This window comes from Pyrgilauda ruficollis, unplaced genomic scaffold (genome assembly GCF_017590135.1).
Source record: "Pyrgilauda ruficollis isolate IOZ18807 unplaced genomic scaffold, ASM1759013v1 scaffold1, whole genome shotgun sequence".
NCBI classification, from domain to species: Eukaryota; Metazoa; Chordata; class Aves; order Passeriformes; family Passeridae; genus Pyrgilauda; species Pyrgilauda ruficollis.
In genome coordinates this window covers 949950-962173 of record NW_024508100.1, presented here as the reverse complement: position 1 = coordinate 962173, position 12224 = coordinate 949950, and the positions used below count along the sequence as shown (strand labels likewise).

General features: G+C 47.6%; 1 protein-coding gene across 1 annotated transcript; it reads right to left on the bottom strand.

Moving 5' to 3' along the window:
- Positions 1-3707: 3707 nt before the first annotated feature.
- Positions 3708-9960, bottom strand: CD8A (CD8a molecule). The gene is made up of 6 exons (XM_041481353.1): positions 9872-9960; positions 8951-9313; positions 8293-8379; positions 7797-7913; positions 6801-6831; positions 3708-4532 (listed from the first exon to the last, which is right to left on the bottom strand). Exons 1-6 carry the CDS (start codon positions 9915-9917, stop codon positions 4487-4489), a joined length of 690 nt encoding a protein of 229 aa, XP_041337287.1. The 5' UTR covers positions 9918-9960; the 3' UTR covers positions 3708-4486.
- Positions 9961-12224: the final 2264 nt, after the last annotated feature.

The window sequence follows — 12224 nt, the reverse complement described above, 5'->3', positions numbered from 1 at the left end:
GGAGGGGAAGGGCACTCAGTAAGTGTCAATGATTTATTGGAAGATATCCAGGCAGTGACTGTAACAGAGATCCTTCTCCTGCACTGTATCCTGGTTATCCCATGCCTCCTAAAGCAGCCAGCACATTCTCAGCGACAGGACTGTGGTTTCAGGCCTGAGGGGCACCCAGAGGGGGTAGATGCAACCTTAAGTTGACGCAGCACGATGGTGGTGGCCAGGAGCTGGAGGAGCAGGAGACAGAGGCCTGCCAAGGGGAGCCAGAGGAAGACAAGACAGAAGGAATCCAGGTCTTTCTGCATTCTGCTGTCTGCAGGAATAGAGAAGAGGGAAGGTCCACAGGTGCTCACCGCTGGTGTTACAGCCAGCTCTGGTGGAGCCAAGCGAGCTGCCCTGAGCCCTGCCTGGTGTGCCCTGTGCACAGAGCTTCCCCTGAGCCCTGCCCGGTGTGCCCGAGGCACAGAGCTTCCCCTGGGCCCTGCCCGGTGTGCCCGAGGCACAGAGCTTCCCCTGAGCCCTGCCCGCTGTGCCCGAGGCACAGAGCTTCCCCTGGGCCCTGCCCGGTGTGCCCTGTGCACAGAGCTTCCCCTGAGCCCTGCCCGGTGTGCCCGAGGCACAGAGCTTCCCCCGGGCCCTGCCCGGTGTGCCCGAGGCACAGAGCTTCCCCCGGGCCCTGCCCGGTGTGCCCGAGGCACAGAGCTTCCCCTGAGCCCTGCCCGGTGTGCCCTGTGCACAGAGCTTCCCCCGAGCCCTGCCCGGTGTGCCCTGTGCACAGAGCTTCCCCTGGGCCCTGCCCGGTGTGCCCGAGGCACAGAGCTTCCCCTGGGCCTGCAGTGATGGTCTGCTGCTGTCAGCATTTTCCTGGGAACTGGAGGGGGATACGTGGCCAAAAGTTTTCCTGTGTCCTTTGATGAGACTAAAAGCAGACCTGGGCCCTGAGGCTCTACCCTCCCTCCCCTGTTCCTGGTGTCCCCAGGCATGGGATATGCTCATGCTTTTTACATCCTTAGCCTTTCCTATGGGGGATGAAATGATGGAATTTAATCCTTCCAACTCTGCTAAAGCTGTATGGATTTTCACTCTCCCCCCATCCCAAAATATCTGTAGGATCCGTCTTGGTGTCAGTGGACAAGGGTCCAGCTCCTCCCCTCTCCCTCCCTGCATCCAGGCTACCTGGATCTGGTGTCTTCAAGCAGGAGTCCTTTTCAGTGATGCCACGCTGGGTGGTGGGTCCTGGTGTGCTGGATGCCACTGTGGTGGTGGCTATAAGTGCAATGGATGAATTGAGCATATAGGGAAATACAATAAAACAGATCTCTCCTGCCTTTCTGCTCTCCTGCGTGGGCACGGCAGTTCCTGTGCACAGTGAAGGCCTCGGCTCTGGGGCAGCTTAATGGAGCCAAGTGTGGATGGGGTCTTCCTAAAGAGGGTCTCCCAAGAGCCAAGAGGGAGCTCCAGCCTGCTTGTTTCTCACTTTCTGACACCATCCTCACAAAGCCTGAGTCCCCTGAGCTTGGTGGTACTTTTGGGAGCTGTGTGTGCTGAGGAAGGAGGGGGTGGTGGTGGACTATGTTTTAGTCCTCTCCCTTCAGAGCCATGGGTGGGGTGGGGAAGTGAAAGGTAGTTGGTTTAGGAGCTGGAACCTGTTGGGACTGCCCCTTGCACAAGGGAGTGTTTTGCCTTTTCTTTGTTTTTAAAATTTGTGGTTCTCTTCTTTAACCACAGGGTCTTATGCTCTTCAAAAAAACCCTTTTAGGGTTCATCAGGGAGGGCTCTTGCTGCTGCCTCCAGGTGACCACTTGCACATGGGGATAGGTGATGGTTCCTGGCCCTTTGCATGCATAGAAAGAATCATTTCACCAGAGTGCAAGGGGCTGGGCTGGTGTTTGATTGATTTATTTTTTCTGGACTTTCCTGTTAATTGCTTTTCTGTGTGAGATTTTTTTTTTAATTACACCATTGCAAAGAAGCTCTGTTTTTCCTTGTCTGTCAGAAGCCAGGTGCTGCTGACTTTGATGCAGTTGCTGTTGGGGCTGCTACTCAGAGCATGAGGTGACCCAGCCATCTTCTCCTGGAGTGTCTGTCCTTGGGGACAGTGCAGCACAGCTGAGATGATCTCTGTCACTTGGCTTGGGAGGCTGTGCTGCTCTTTGGGGGGATTTGATGTCATTAGGACCCTCTTGGGTAAAGTGACAATGCTTGGCCTCTGTGACAAACCATTGAGGAAAAAAAGAATTTCTGAAGAAATTAGTTTATAGTCCTCAATTTGTGATTTGCTTCTTCTTTGTTTTATCTGCTTGTGGTTCTTTTGTCTCACCACGGGTTCCTTCCGTCCTGCCCCAAGCCCACTGTGTGCTCAAGTGGCTCTTGCTGCTGCCTCTGGGCCACCACTGGCACAGGGCAATGGCTGATATTTCCTGCAGCTTTGCACACACAGTTTTTCCTGTTGATTATCTTTGTCTGTAAGGTTTTTTGTTTAAGTTCTTTTTTTTTTTTTTTTTACTAACCCTTTGCCAAGAAGCCTCTTGATTCCTGGCTCTGTCAGAACACAGGTGCTGCTACCGACAGCTGAGTTATGGAGAGTGGTTTATAACACAGATATAAATTGTGTTTATATATCACTGGGCATCAGAGTGTGTTGGTGAGTGGGGAAGGCTGCTGCTGGCATGTGTGAGGGTCACTGGTGCTGTGTGAGCTGTGCCCTGCAGTGTGGCTTGGAGGATCAGTGTGCAGATGTGCTGAGGGAGGCAGGAGCCATCCCAGAGCCTCCCGAGTTTGGCACTGGGCTTAGAAGTGATCAGGTGTGCTCTGAAATAACAAACAACCCCTCTGAAACAAATAACAATTCCCAGAGCAAACAGATCCTGCTTCTGTTTCTTCATCTGCTGGAAGAGGATGTGGGTGGTGGGGGTCAGTACCAGAGCAGGAGCTCACTGCCCTTCTGCCTGGGCTGCAGGAACGTGGTGTGATGTGTAATGTGAAAAAGTGGGTGTGAGAAAATGAGGAAAGACCTGGAGCTTTTTGGCAGAAACACTTTGAGTTATAGCTTTTTAAGTGAAAATTTTTAGCTCACACTAATTCAATAAGAAAGCAGCCAGTAATTAAATTGATCTCACAGCCTCAAGGTTGGGGATTTTCTGTTATTTTTATCTTCATAATGTGTGTAGTTCTGTGGAGTTGCCATTCAGTATTTGCTCGCTATTGTTTAGATACACTTATCTAGTCCTGAATTTTTTCTTTTATTTTCTCTCCTTCCTATCTTGTTTACAGAGCAGGAGACTATCAAAGGTCTTCTTCCACTCTTTTTTGCCAGGTTTTTATCAGCCCTGTGACAAGATTCCAGAGTACCCGCAGACTCTTTATCTCAGGCACCTTCTTGGCAGTTTCCTGGGATGTGGGAGTGTTACTGGGCCCATCAGCAAATCCCTGGGAAGATACCTTTAGGTGATTTTAGGCTGTGGTAAGCTGGAAGCTGAAATCTGCACCCTAATGCTCAGGATTATGTTTAATCACTGGCTTTTTCCTTAGCCAAGGCTTTTTCAACCCCTTGTTTATTATCTTCCTGAAGGATTTTAGCTTTTCTGAGACTAGGAACTGAAGAAAGAAAGAAATAATGGTGATGAATCTGACTATATATTTTTATTTATAATTTTAGAGAATAATTTTATATCTCAGTTCTTAAATTGCAATTATACTAAGGAAATATTTACATGAAATACAGCTTTGAAAAAACAGAACATACGGTAGTCCATAACATGTCCCCAAAATATCAGTATGTTAAACATCCTGCTTAACAAAACCAATTTTTTTAATCACTCAGGCATTTCCCTCAGAAAAAAAGCAAATCCCACTTTCCTTACTTAGGCCAAACTCCTGCAGAAATAGGTGGATCAGGGGTAGCAGCAGAATAAGGATGGTGTGAGGGGAGCAGTGAACCTTAGCCCCCAGGACTGTAAAAACCTCCAAAGTAAGGCAATTAATCCATATTTAGCTTCTCAATGCAATCTTGTGTTCCATTACATGAAACAATAAAAGCCCTAGGAGAGAGGCACCACAACAAGAACATGTGTTGAGTGAGGATAATTATTTCTAAGGCTTTGTGTAGCAAATTCCACCTCTGGCTGCATTTTGGGAGGAAATCTCAGAGCCTTGAGCAAAGGTCCAGCTCATGTCCTCTTTTCTCACCAGCTTCTCACTGAGGTGTGTCAGCATGAGGATTGACCTGGCTCTAGTGCCTGAGCCCTGTCCTGGAGCAGAGGTGACCTTTGAGAGGAGCTCAGGGTTTGGAAGGAGCTGTGCTTTACCCTGCAGCTCGCAGGGAGCTGCTGCTCCCTGTCCGTGTGTCTGTGCTCCCTCTCCTCTCCTCAAACCTGTCAGGGCAGAGTGCCTGGGGTGCAGTGGCCTTGTGGATAATGCAGGAGATGGATTTCCGTGCTGACAGCTCCCAGGAGAAGATCCAGAAGCCACGAGGAGCAGATGCTGATCTTTGTTAGTTTGCAGTCCTGGGTTTCGTGGGGGGCTTCCCGTTTGCAGGTCTGGAGAGAGAAGAGGGTTTGGTTTACTCAGATGGGAGAGGAGCAAGAAGGCAATTAAGGCTCCTTTAGCCTTGGGCTGCAGCCAGGGACCTCCAAGAGGAGGCTGCAAAGTGTTCCTAAATCCTCTTTGTGCAAGTGAAAGGTCTGCCTCCATTTCAAGCAGTGACAGGTAACAGAAGGATATTCTCAAGATACACTGATGGTCAATTCTTATATTAATTAAAAAATTAATTGGGCTTTTTTTTTTTTTTTTTTTTTACTTCTGCACACTCCCATTCTCTCATTAAGCCTTTCTCTACATTCAGAAAAGAATGAAGAAGGAAGAGCTAAGGATTTGTGTTTTTTTTTTTTTGAGTTAGACAGGGTGTTATAATTTCAGAGAGATTTTTTCTTGTTGGAACATGTTGCCTGCAGAGACGTTTGAAAGGAGGCTTTCCAGATAGCCAACGTGCACCCAAAATGAGAAAAATGACTGCTCTCCATCAACTAGAGAGTTTTATGCTGATCTAATGAGTTGGGGATTTGGCACCCTTTTTCAGGGAAGATTAATTGGTGGTGGAAAATGAATCCTTCTGCTGCCAGCAAGGATGGCAGGCCAGATCCTGGGGTGCTTTGTAAGGGAGTGAATTGCACTGTTAACTTCCACAGAGCTTCCTTTCACTGAGCAGGAGCTGCTCAGAGCAGCAGGAATTTCCTCTCTAAATCAAAACTGAGATATGGTACAATAGCTAAAACCAGAGCTCTGTCAAGTTTAGGGCTGCTGAATGAGAGCCGTCCTGGGGGAGATGATTTCCTGAGGTCCCACTGCATCAGGGCAAAGTGGGAGAGCTCTGCAGGGTGTTTTTCTCCCCACAGAGACAGAACATCCTCACACAGAGCTGGCAACAGGGATAAGGGAAAAATGCAAACATTCTCCTAAACAAGGCTGCTTGAAGAGCTTTTCCTTATCATTTCTCCCCTGGAAAGGCAGACGAGGATCAGGAAAGCACTGGGTGTGCTTTCCTGTGAATATCCCCTAAATATCCCCTGTGAAAATGACAGTCTGTTCCATTCTATAGACAGTTTTAAAAAAATGCAACCTGCCTTCAAAAGAAAAATAAAATTGTAGGGATCCATTTCCTACTAATGTTGGGGAGGGACTGTATTAATTTGGAGAACAAAATGGTAATCACCTCTTGTACTAAAAAACCCATGGATGTATAACAAGGAAGAGGAATTTATCTGATTTAAAAGATGCTTTGATTGGCAAAGAATGAGGCTCCAGAGGTGTGAACATGCTGTTCCAAAGTTTCTTGGCAACCCAGCTGTTCCAAGCACTAGCCCAGCCCTGGCTGCCCTTGAGCAGTACTGGGGATTTCTTGGTGTCTTTCTTGCCACAAGCCCCAGGGTGCACAAGGCTTGCAGAAGTGGTTTCCTTCAGAGCAGGAGGAGTGAGCAAACCAGCTGCAGGGAGGTCCATTTGCAGAAGCAAAATGTGTGTGGGCAAAAAGCATTTCCTCTCCCAAACCAGGAAATTGCAATTCTCATTCTGATTGTGTTTTCCTGGTCACCCAGGGTGAGCTGGGGAGGCAGGAGGGAAATAATAAGGAAAAGGTTCCTGTATGCCCTAGAAGCTGGGTTAGCCCTCAGTCTACTCCTATCTGCACTGGTGTTTCTCAGGAGAGCCTGTGAGGCTGCAGGAGCCTCTCTGCTGCTGTTCCTCAGTGCCTGGTGGGGAAACAGAGGCAGGAATCCTGGTGCTGCTGGTCCAACATGGTGCAGAGGGAGATTTGGGGTGCAGGAACTTACATGTAAACCATGGGGACATCTAAACAGGCAGTAATGAAATCAAATTAATGGTTTGGGGAGGGGAAGGGATGAAATACAGTCACCCCCAAGCTCAAGTTGGGAATGGTGCATTGGAAGCACAGAAATGTGGTTGGTTATGAGCACTGGGTGATGCACAAAGTTTTTTGGCTGCCACAAACACCTTCTGTCCTTCTGTTTTGTATCAGCTGCTGGGTCAGAGCTCAATGATTTGAATGGCTTAATAGTTGTAAAACCAAACAAAAAGCCCAAACAGACAAAAAAAACCCAAACAAAACCAAAAATAGAGAACAGGAGAACCTTCTGTTCTGTTTTTGCTCTTAAATCATCGCTCAGGCTCTTCCCAACCATCTTCTATCAGATGAAGAATTTTTAGGTTGCTTTTTGGCACCTGCCTCCTTTATCTCTTGAGAGTGAGATGTTGCCAAGTTGAAGAGGAAAGTGCCAATGCCTGTCACTCACCTCTTACACCTGCATCTTCTTCTTCTGGTTTCTAAGAAAAGAGAGAAAATGTTTTAGTTCAAAGGTGCCAAGTGACAGCTCAGGAAAGAAACACTCCAGTGAGGTAGGGCTGGTGCTCCCCTGCAGCTGATATCTTTAATAACAGATAAACCAAACCTATTTTTGAGGAAATCCATGCCAGGGAGTGGTGCTGCAGCTCATGTTACCCCAATAATCCACTTAAATATTTTAATGAATTAATCTTTGAGGTGTGTAGCAACAGCAGGGAGAGTCTGGGAATACTGAGGGTAAATTATTTCTGTTTGCTGTCTCCAGTGACTTTGGCACGTTGCTGAAAATCCCTCAGCAGCAGTAATTTCTGCAGCAGGTGAGTGGCAGTGATGCCACGTCACATGCACCCAAGGTAACGATGCTCTTCCCCATTTTAGCCTCTGTGTTGTTACTTTGGGGTAGATTCAGCCAAATAAAATGCCGATCCATTAATTTTAGACTAAGCTAAAAATCTATCCTGAAGGACTTCGAAATTGCTGCATAAATTAACTGCAGCTGAGAGCTTTTCACTGATCATAATGTAATGAAGTTTCTCATCTGCTTTGAGCTTGAGATGCTACTCCCAGCATTTGCTGGAGCATATTTGCTCTGTTAGGTCAGAATGTTTCAGGCCCTGGCACTTTAACCTCTGACACACCCATTTATGAGCCAAGACAGTTGGTAGAGTAAGTACTGTCTCTTTCTAACCTATTTTTCTTCCTAGAAAGTTTTTTCCAACATAAATAATTTTGCTCTGTGACTCTAAGTTGATAATTCTTTATCATCCTAATCCTGCTGATGAGGATTAAAATACAGACACTGATTTTAACAGTGCTCCTTGTCTTGCATTGGCTGTGTTCTGATTATCAGCTGCCTCCCAAAATTGCCAGAAGATCCATCTCCCTGAGGGCAGGGCTGTGGGCTCAGGCCAGAGATGGGTCTAGAGAGGGTTGTGGGGAGCCTTACGTTGACACAGCACGATGGTGATCACCAGGGCGATGAGGAGCAGGAGGAGGGCACCTGCCAAGGGCACCCAGATGAAGATGTGGCAGAAGAAATTCAGATTTTCCTGCATTCTTCCCTCTGCAGGAAGAGAGAAGATGGAATGTCCACCAAGTGCTCAAGACAGTTCAGGTGTCAGCATTTTCCTGGGGACTCGAGGGAGGATAGGTGGGCAAAAGTTTTCTCATGTTTTCTGCTGAGGCTAAAAGCAGCTCCAGCCCCAAAGTCTCTCCCCTCCCTCCCTATATTGCTGGTGTGCCAAGGCATGCTCGTGCTTTTTATGTCATATTTAGCCTTTCTTGGGTTGAATGAAATATTGAAATTTAATCCTTAAAGCTTAAAAAGCTCTGTGGATCTTCTCTCTTCCTCCCAGTCCCAAAATATCTGCAGGATCCCCCTCGGTATCAGTGGACCAGGGTCCAGCCCTTCCCCTCTCCCTCCCTCCTTCCATTCAGGTTACCTGGATCTGGAGTCGTGAGGTCGGGGTCCTCAGTGATGCCACGCTGGGTGGTGAGTCCTGGTGTGCTGGGTGCCACTATGGTGGTGACTACAGGTGAAATGGATGAATTGAGCATATAGGGAAATACAATAAAACAGATCTCTCCTGCCTTTCTGCTCTCTTACCCCTGCCAGGGCACAGGTGCTCCTGAGTTCAGCTCCAGGAGAATTTCTGGGAGCCAGTTTTGCATGGGTCTCCCCAAGGAGGATCTCCCAAGAGCCAAGAGGCAGCTGCAGCCTTCTTGTTTCTCACTTTCTGACACCATCCTCACAAAGCCTGAGTCCCCTGAGCTTGGTGGTACTTTTGGGAGCAGCATGTGCTGCGGAAGGAGGGGGTGGTGGTGGACTTTGCTTTAATCCTCTCCCTTCAGAGCCATGGGTGGGGATGGGGAGATGATGCCCAACCATGTTTGCCTTTGGGCAGGAGCAGTGCCAGGAGGAGAGGTGGGAAGCAGGGAGGCTCTGGCAGGAGGAGCAGTGGGTTGGCCCCAGGATGCCTTGGGCAAGCAAGCAGGGAAATGGGGTTTGTGGGAGGGATGGCTGGTTAAAAAGGGCACAAGGGCAGGAGGTGCTGGGCATTTTGGAAGGGCTGAGTGGGGCTGGGTGAAGGTGTTGCTGACCTGGAAGGAAGGCATGCAGGCCAGGGCTGAAGTGCAGCATTTGGTTAAAATTCATCACACAGAAATAGCTCCCCTCGTCCTGTGGTGTGAAAGATTTCACTGCCAACCGATAGATTGTGTTGTCTTTGCTCGCCTCAAAGCGATGTGATGTTCTCTGACTCCCCTCAAATGTGGCCCGAGCCATGGGGTTGATGAAGACAATGAAGTGAAGGGTCCCACTCCTGTCCTGGCGGATCCAGGATGCCCCATGGTTCTTGTCAGTGTGACACTCCAACTCCAGCTTCTGTCCCACCTGGAGCTGGGTGATGTCCTTGGGAGACCTGACCTTTATCTGAAGTGACTGGCCATAAATCCCAGGGCAGCCTGCAGGAGAGAAATCCTTGCTGGAACCACTTGGGTAGAGTCAAAGGCTTCCCTGAGGAAACCTCCCTCTCTATCAGTGGGCTGGAAGTAGAAATGGAAAGGGAAGACCTCACTGTCTGGATGCTGTGAAGGTTTTTTTGGAGTCCTTGCTGGGATGGTGCATGGAGGATGCTCAGCAATCAGTCAGCTGTGCTTGAATGATGGGTGCTGCCCTTCCAGCACCTTCTCAAGGACATTATACCTTCCCAGCTTCTCTGAAGTGACTACATTTGCACTTTTTGCAAAGCCTCTTTTTTTCCACTCTTCTCCCTCCCCTCTGGAGCCACTCATTGGATCAATCTCCCTTCCCAGTGCAGGTGGTGCTGCAGCCACTCCTCCTGTTTGCTGGCTGAGGTGATACCACCTATCCTTCCAAATTTACTGAGCACACCTCAAATTCAGCCTTTTTGGTTCACTTTTTACCCCCTTAGTTATTTAACGCAATGTCTTGGATGCAGTGGAAGGGTTTTCCTTGCCCCTCCCGGTGAAGGGGCTGCACAACCCCGTGTCCGTACTCACAGAATCCCAGAGTGAGCAGCAGGAGCAGGGCAGGAGACGTGTCCATCTTCTCCTGGCTTGGTGTCTGTGCTTGGGGCTGGTGCAGCACAGCTGAGAAGATCGTTGTCACTTGGCTTGGGAGGCTGTGTCACTCTTTGGGGAGGATGTGATGTCATCAGGACCCTCTTGGGTAAGGAGGTGATGCTCGGCATCTGAGGCGTAAGGAGGAAAAAAAGATTCCTGAAGAAATCAGTCTCTTGTCCAGAGTTCCAGAGTTTATATATCCTTACCAGTTCTTAATGGTGCCTCAAGGCTTTTTCCTGGATGACTTCCCTGGAGATCCAGTGATGCTGCTCATGGCTGAGGCAGGATCAGCCACCACAGCCTGCTGTCCCCTGCCCTCTGGGGACCCACAGCAGCTCCAGCTCTGCAGAAGTTATGGATGAGTCCCATGCTTTTAATGCTGGCTGTACTTTGCTTTTCTTGGCAGGGATTCTGCCTCCCTCTCCCTAGCACACTCGAGGGGTCTCACGTGGATGGCAGAGCCCACACTGTTTTGTTCCCCAGCAAGTGAGACACAGGTGTTTCATGGCATAGCTTACAGATCATTTATCTCCAAGCACACGTGCTGCTGGCACACAGCTGGGTTCTTCAGGTGCTTGATTGTTCTCTTTGCAATTCTTCTTTGTTTAATTCTTCTTTGCAATTGCAAATTTCTTCATGCAGGGCAGGTGGTCTGTGAGCAGAAACTTCATGTGAGTGCCCAATGTCCAGCATGTGCTTTGCTTTTTGTTTGTTTTACCAACTCGTGGCTCTCTTCTCTCACCACAAGTGTTTTCTCTCTGCCAAAAAAAAACCCCTTGTGTACCTCAATGGTCCTTGCTGCTGCCTCCAGGTGACCACTGGCAGGAGGGAATAGGTGATGCTTCCTTGAGCTTTGAAAACAGAGTAACAACAATTTCACCAGCCTGCGAGGGGCTGGGCTGGTGTCTGATTTCTTTCTTTCTTCCTGGCTTTCCTGTTGATTTTTTTTTTTCTATGTGTTGTTTGGTTTTTTGTTTTTTGTTTTTTGTTTTTTTTTTTTCTTTTCCATTACCCCTCTGCTAAGAGAGCCCCTTTTCCCTGTATCTGTCAGAAAGTAGGTGCTGCTGGGTTTGATGCCATTTCTGTTGGGGCTCAGAGCTGAATCACTGAAAACAGTTTAGGAACTGGGTTTATTTCTCTGAGCTTCAATGCGTGTTGGTAAGTGAAGAAAGCTCATGTTAGGCCTGCTGAAATATGTGAAATTGATGTTTTTGTTAGGCTGGGAGGCTTGTGATATCTACCTTAAATAAAGCAAATAAAAGTAAAATGGAAATGAATGTGCTGGCCAATGAGGATGGGAGAAAAAATTCATCAATTCTAGGTTCTCATTCTGCTGTAGAGTGAGCACGCAGTGCACGTCCTCAGAGATGTGGTGGTGGATGTGCTGGGAGAACCTGTACAATTAAAGGATCATCCAGGAAGGGCTTCTGCCTTTCTTAACAGGGATATCTAATTTCTTTCTTGTCTCTGACAAATAGTAAATTTTATGAATCAGCCCAGGGTATCAAACTGGTGCCCAGATATTCCTCTCCTCTGTGTAGAGGTGTCCTCGATCTCGGTTCTCTTTGCTCACAGATTGAGCTGATTTCCAGGCAAGGCCACCTTTTCCCCTGCTAATGAATATATCCTATAAAGGCAAGGCAAAAGCTTATTGTCATTGGGAGATATGGCTGCAGGAGGGCTGGCACACATTGCTTTTATACTGACTTCTGTGATAAGGTGTCGTGTAGTAAAAAACTATTTCTATTTTGCACGGCGACACATAAGAAAAAATAAAGTTGCAGTGACAATCATTTGATTAGGAAAAGCTCCAGAACACAAGCAGGACCTCTACGAAAAAGCTCTGATTTAAAATCGACACTTGTGACACTTGTATAAATAATTTAGACTGGTTAATGTAAGTTTAATAGTGATGACCAGCTCTAAAACTGGGGGGAGAAGGTGGGGAATCAGAGTAATTAAGGAATCTCTTTGATTTTCATACGTTCTGGTTTGCCTGTTTGTCCTCCATAGAGGATTTTAGAATAGTCTGTAACTGACTGAGAACCTAAGCCAAATCAATGAACACTAGCAGTAATAACATGTTTTATTAGTAATTTAGTTAGTAATTTCTATTGTAGTGTCACTGGTATGATATGACTAAGGAAGAAGAAAAAATACTCAGACAACCAGTTACTTCTGCAGGGCATCATATAAGAGAAGTCAGGAGACCAGACAGGTTGATTAGAAAGCAGAAGTAATTTCTTTTTTCTCCCAAGCCTACATATAAGTTTTATTTTACTCACAGCTA

Excerpts from the sequence above, each read along its gene's own strand:
- CD8A (XM_041481353.1), bottom strand. The coding sequence starts at position 9,917 with ATGGACACGTCTCCTGCCCTGCTCCTGCTGCTCACTCTGGGATTCT. Across the intron at positions 9,314-9,871 it reads GCTGCTCACTCTGGGATTCT|GCTGCCCTGGGATTTATGGC; the intron begins GTGAGTACGGAC and ends TCTCTCCTGCAG. Across the intron at positions 7,914-8,292 it reads CCTCACGACTCCAGATCCAG|AGGGAAGAATGCAGGAAAAT; the intron begins GTAACCTGAATG and ends CTCTTCCTGCAG.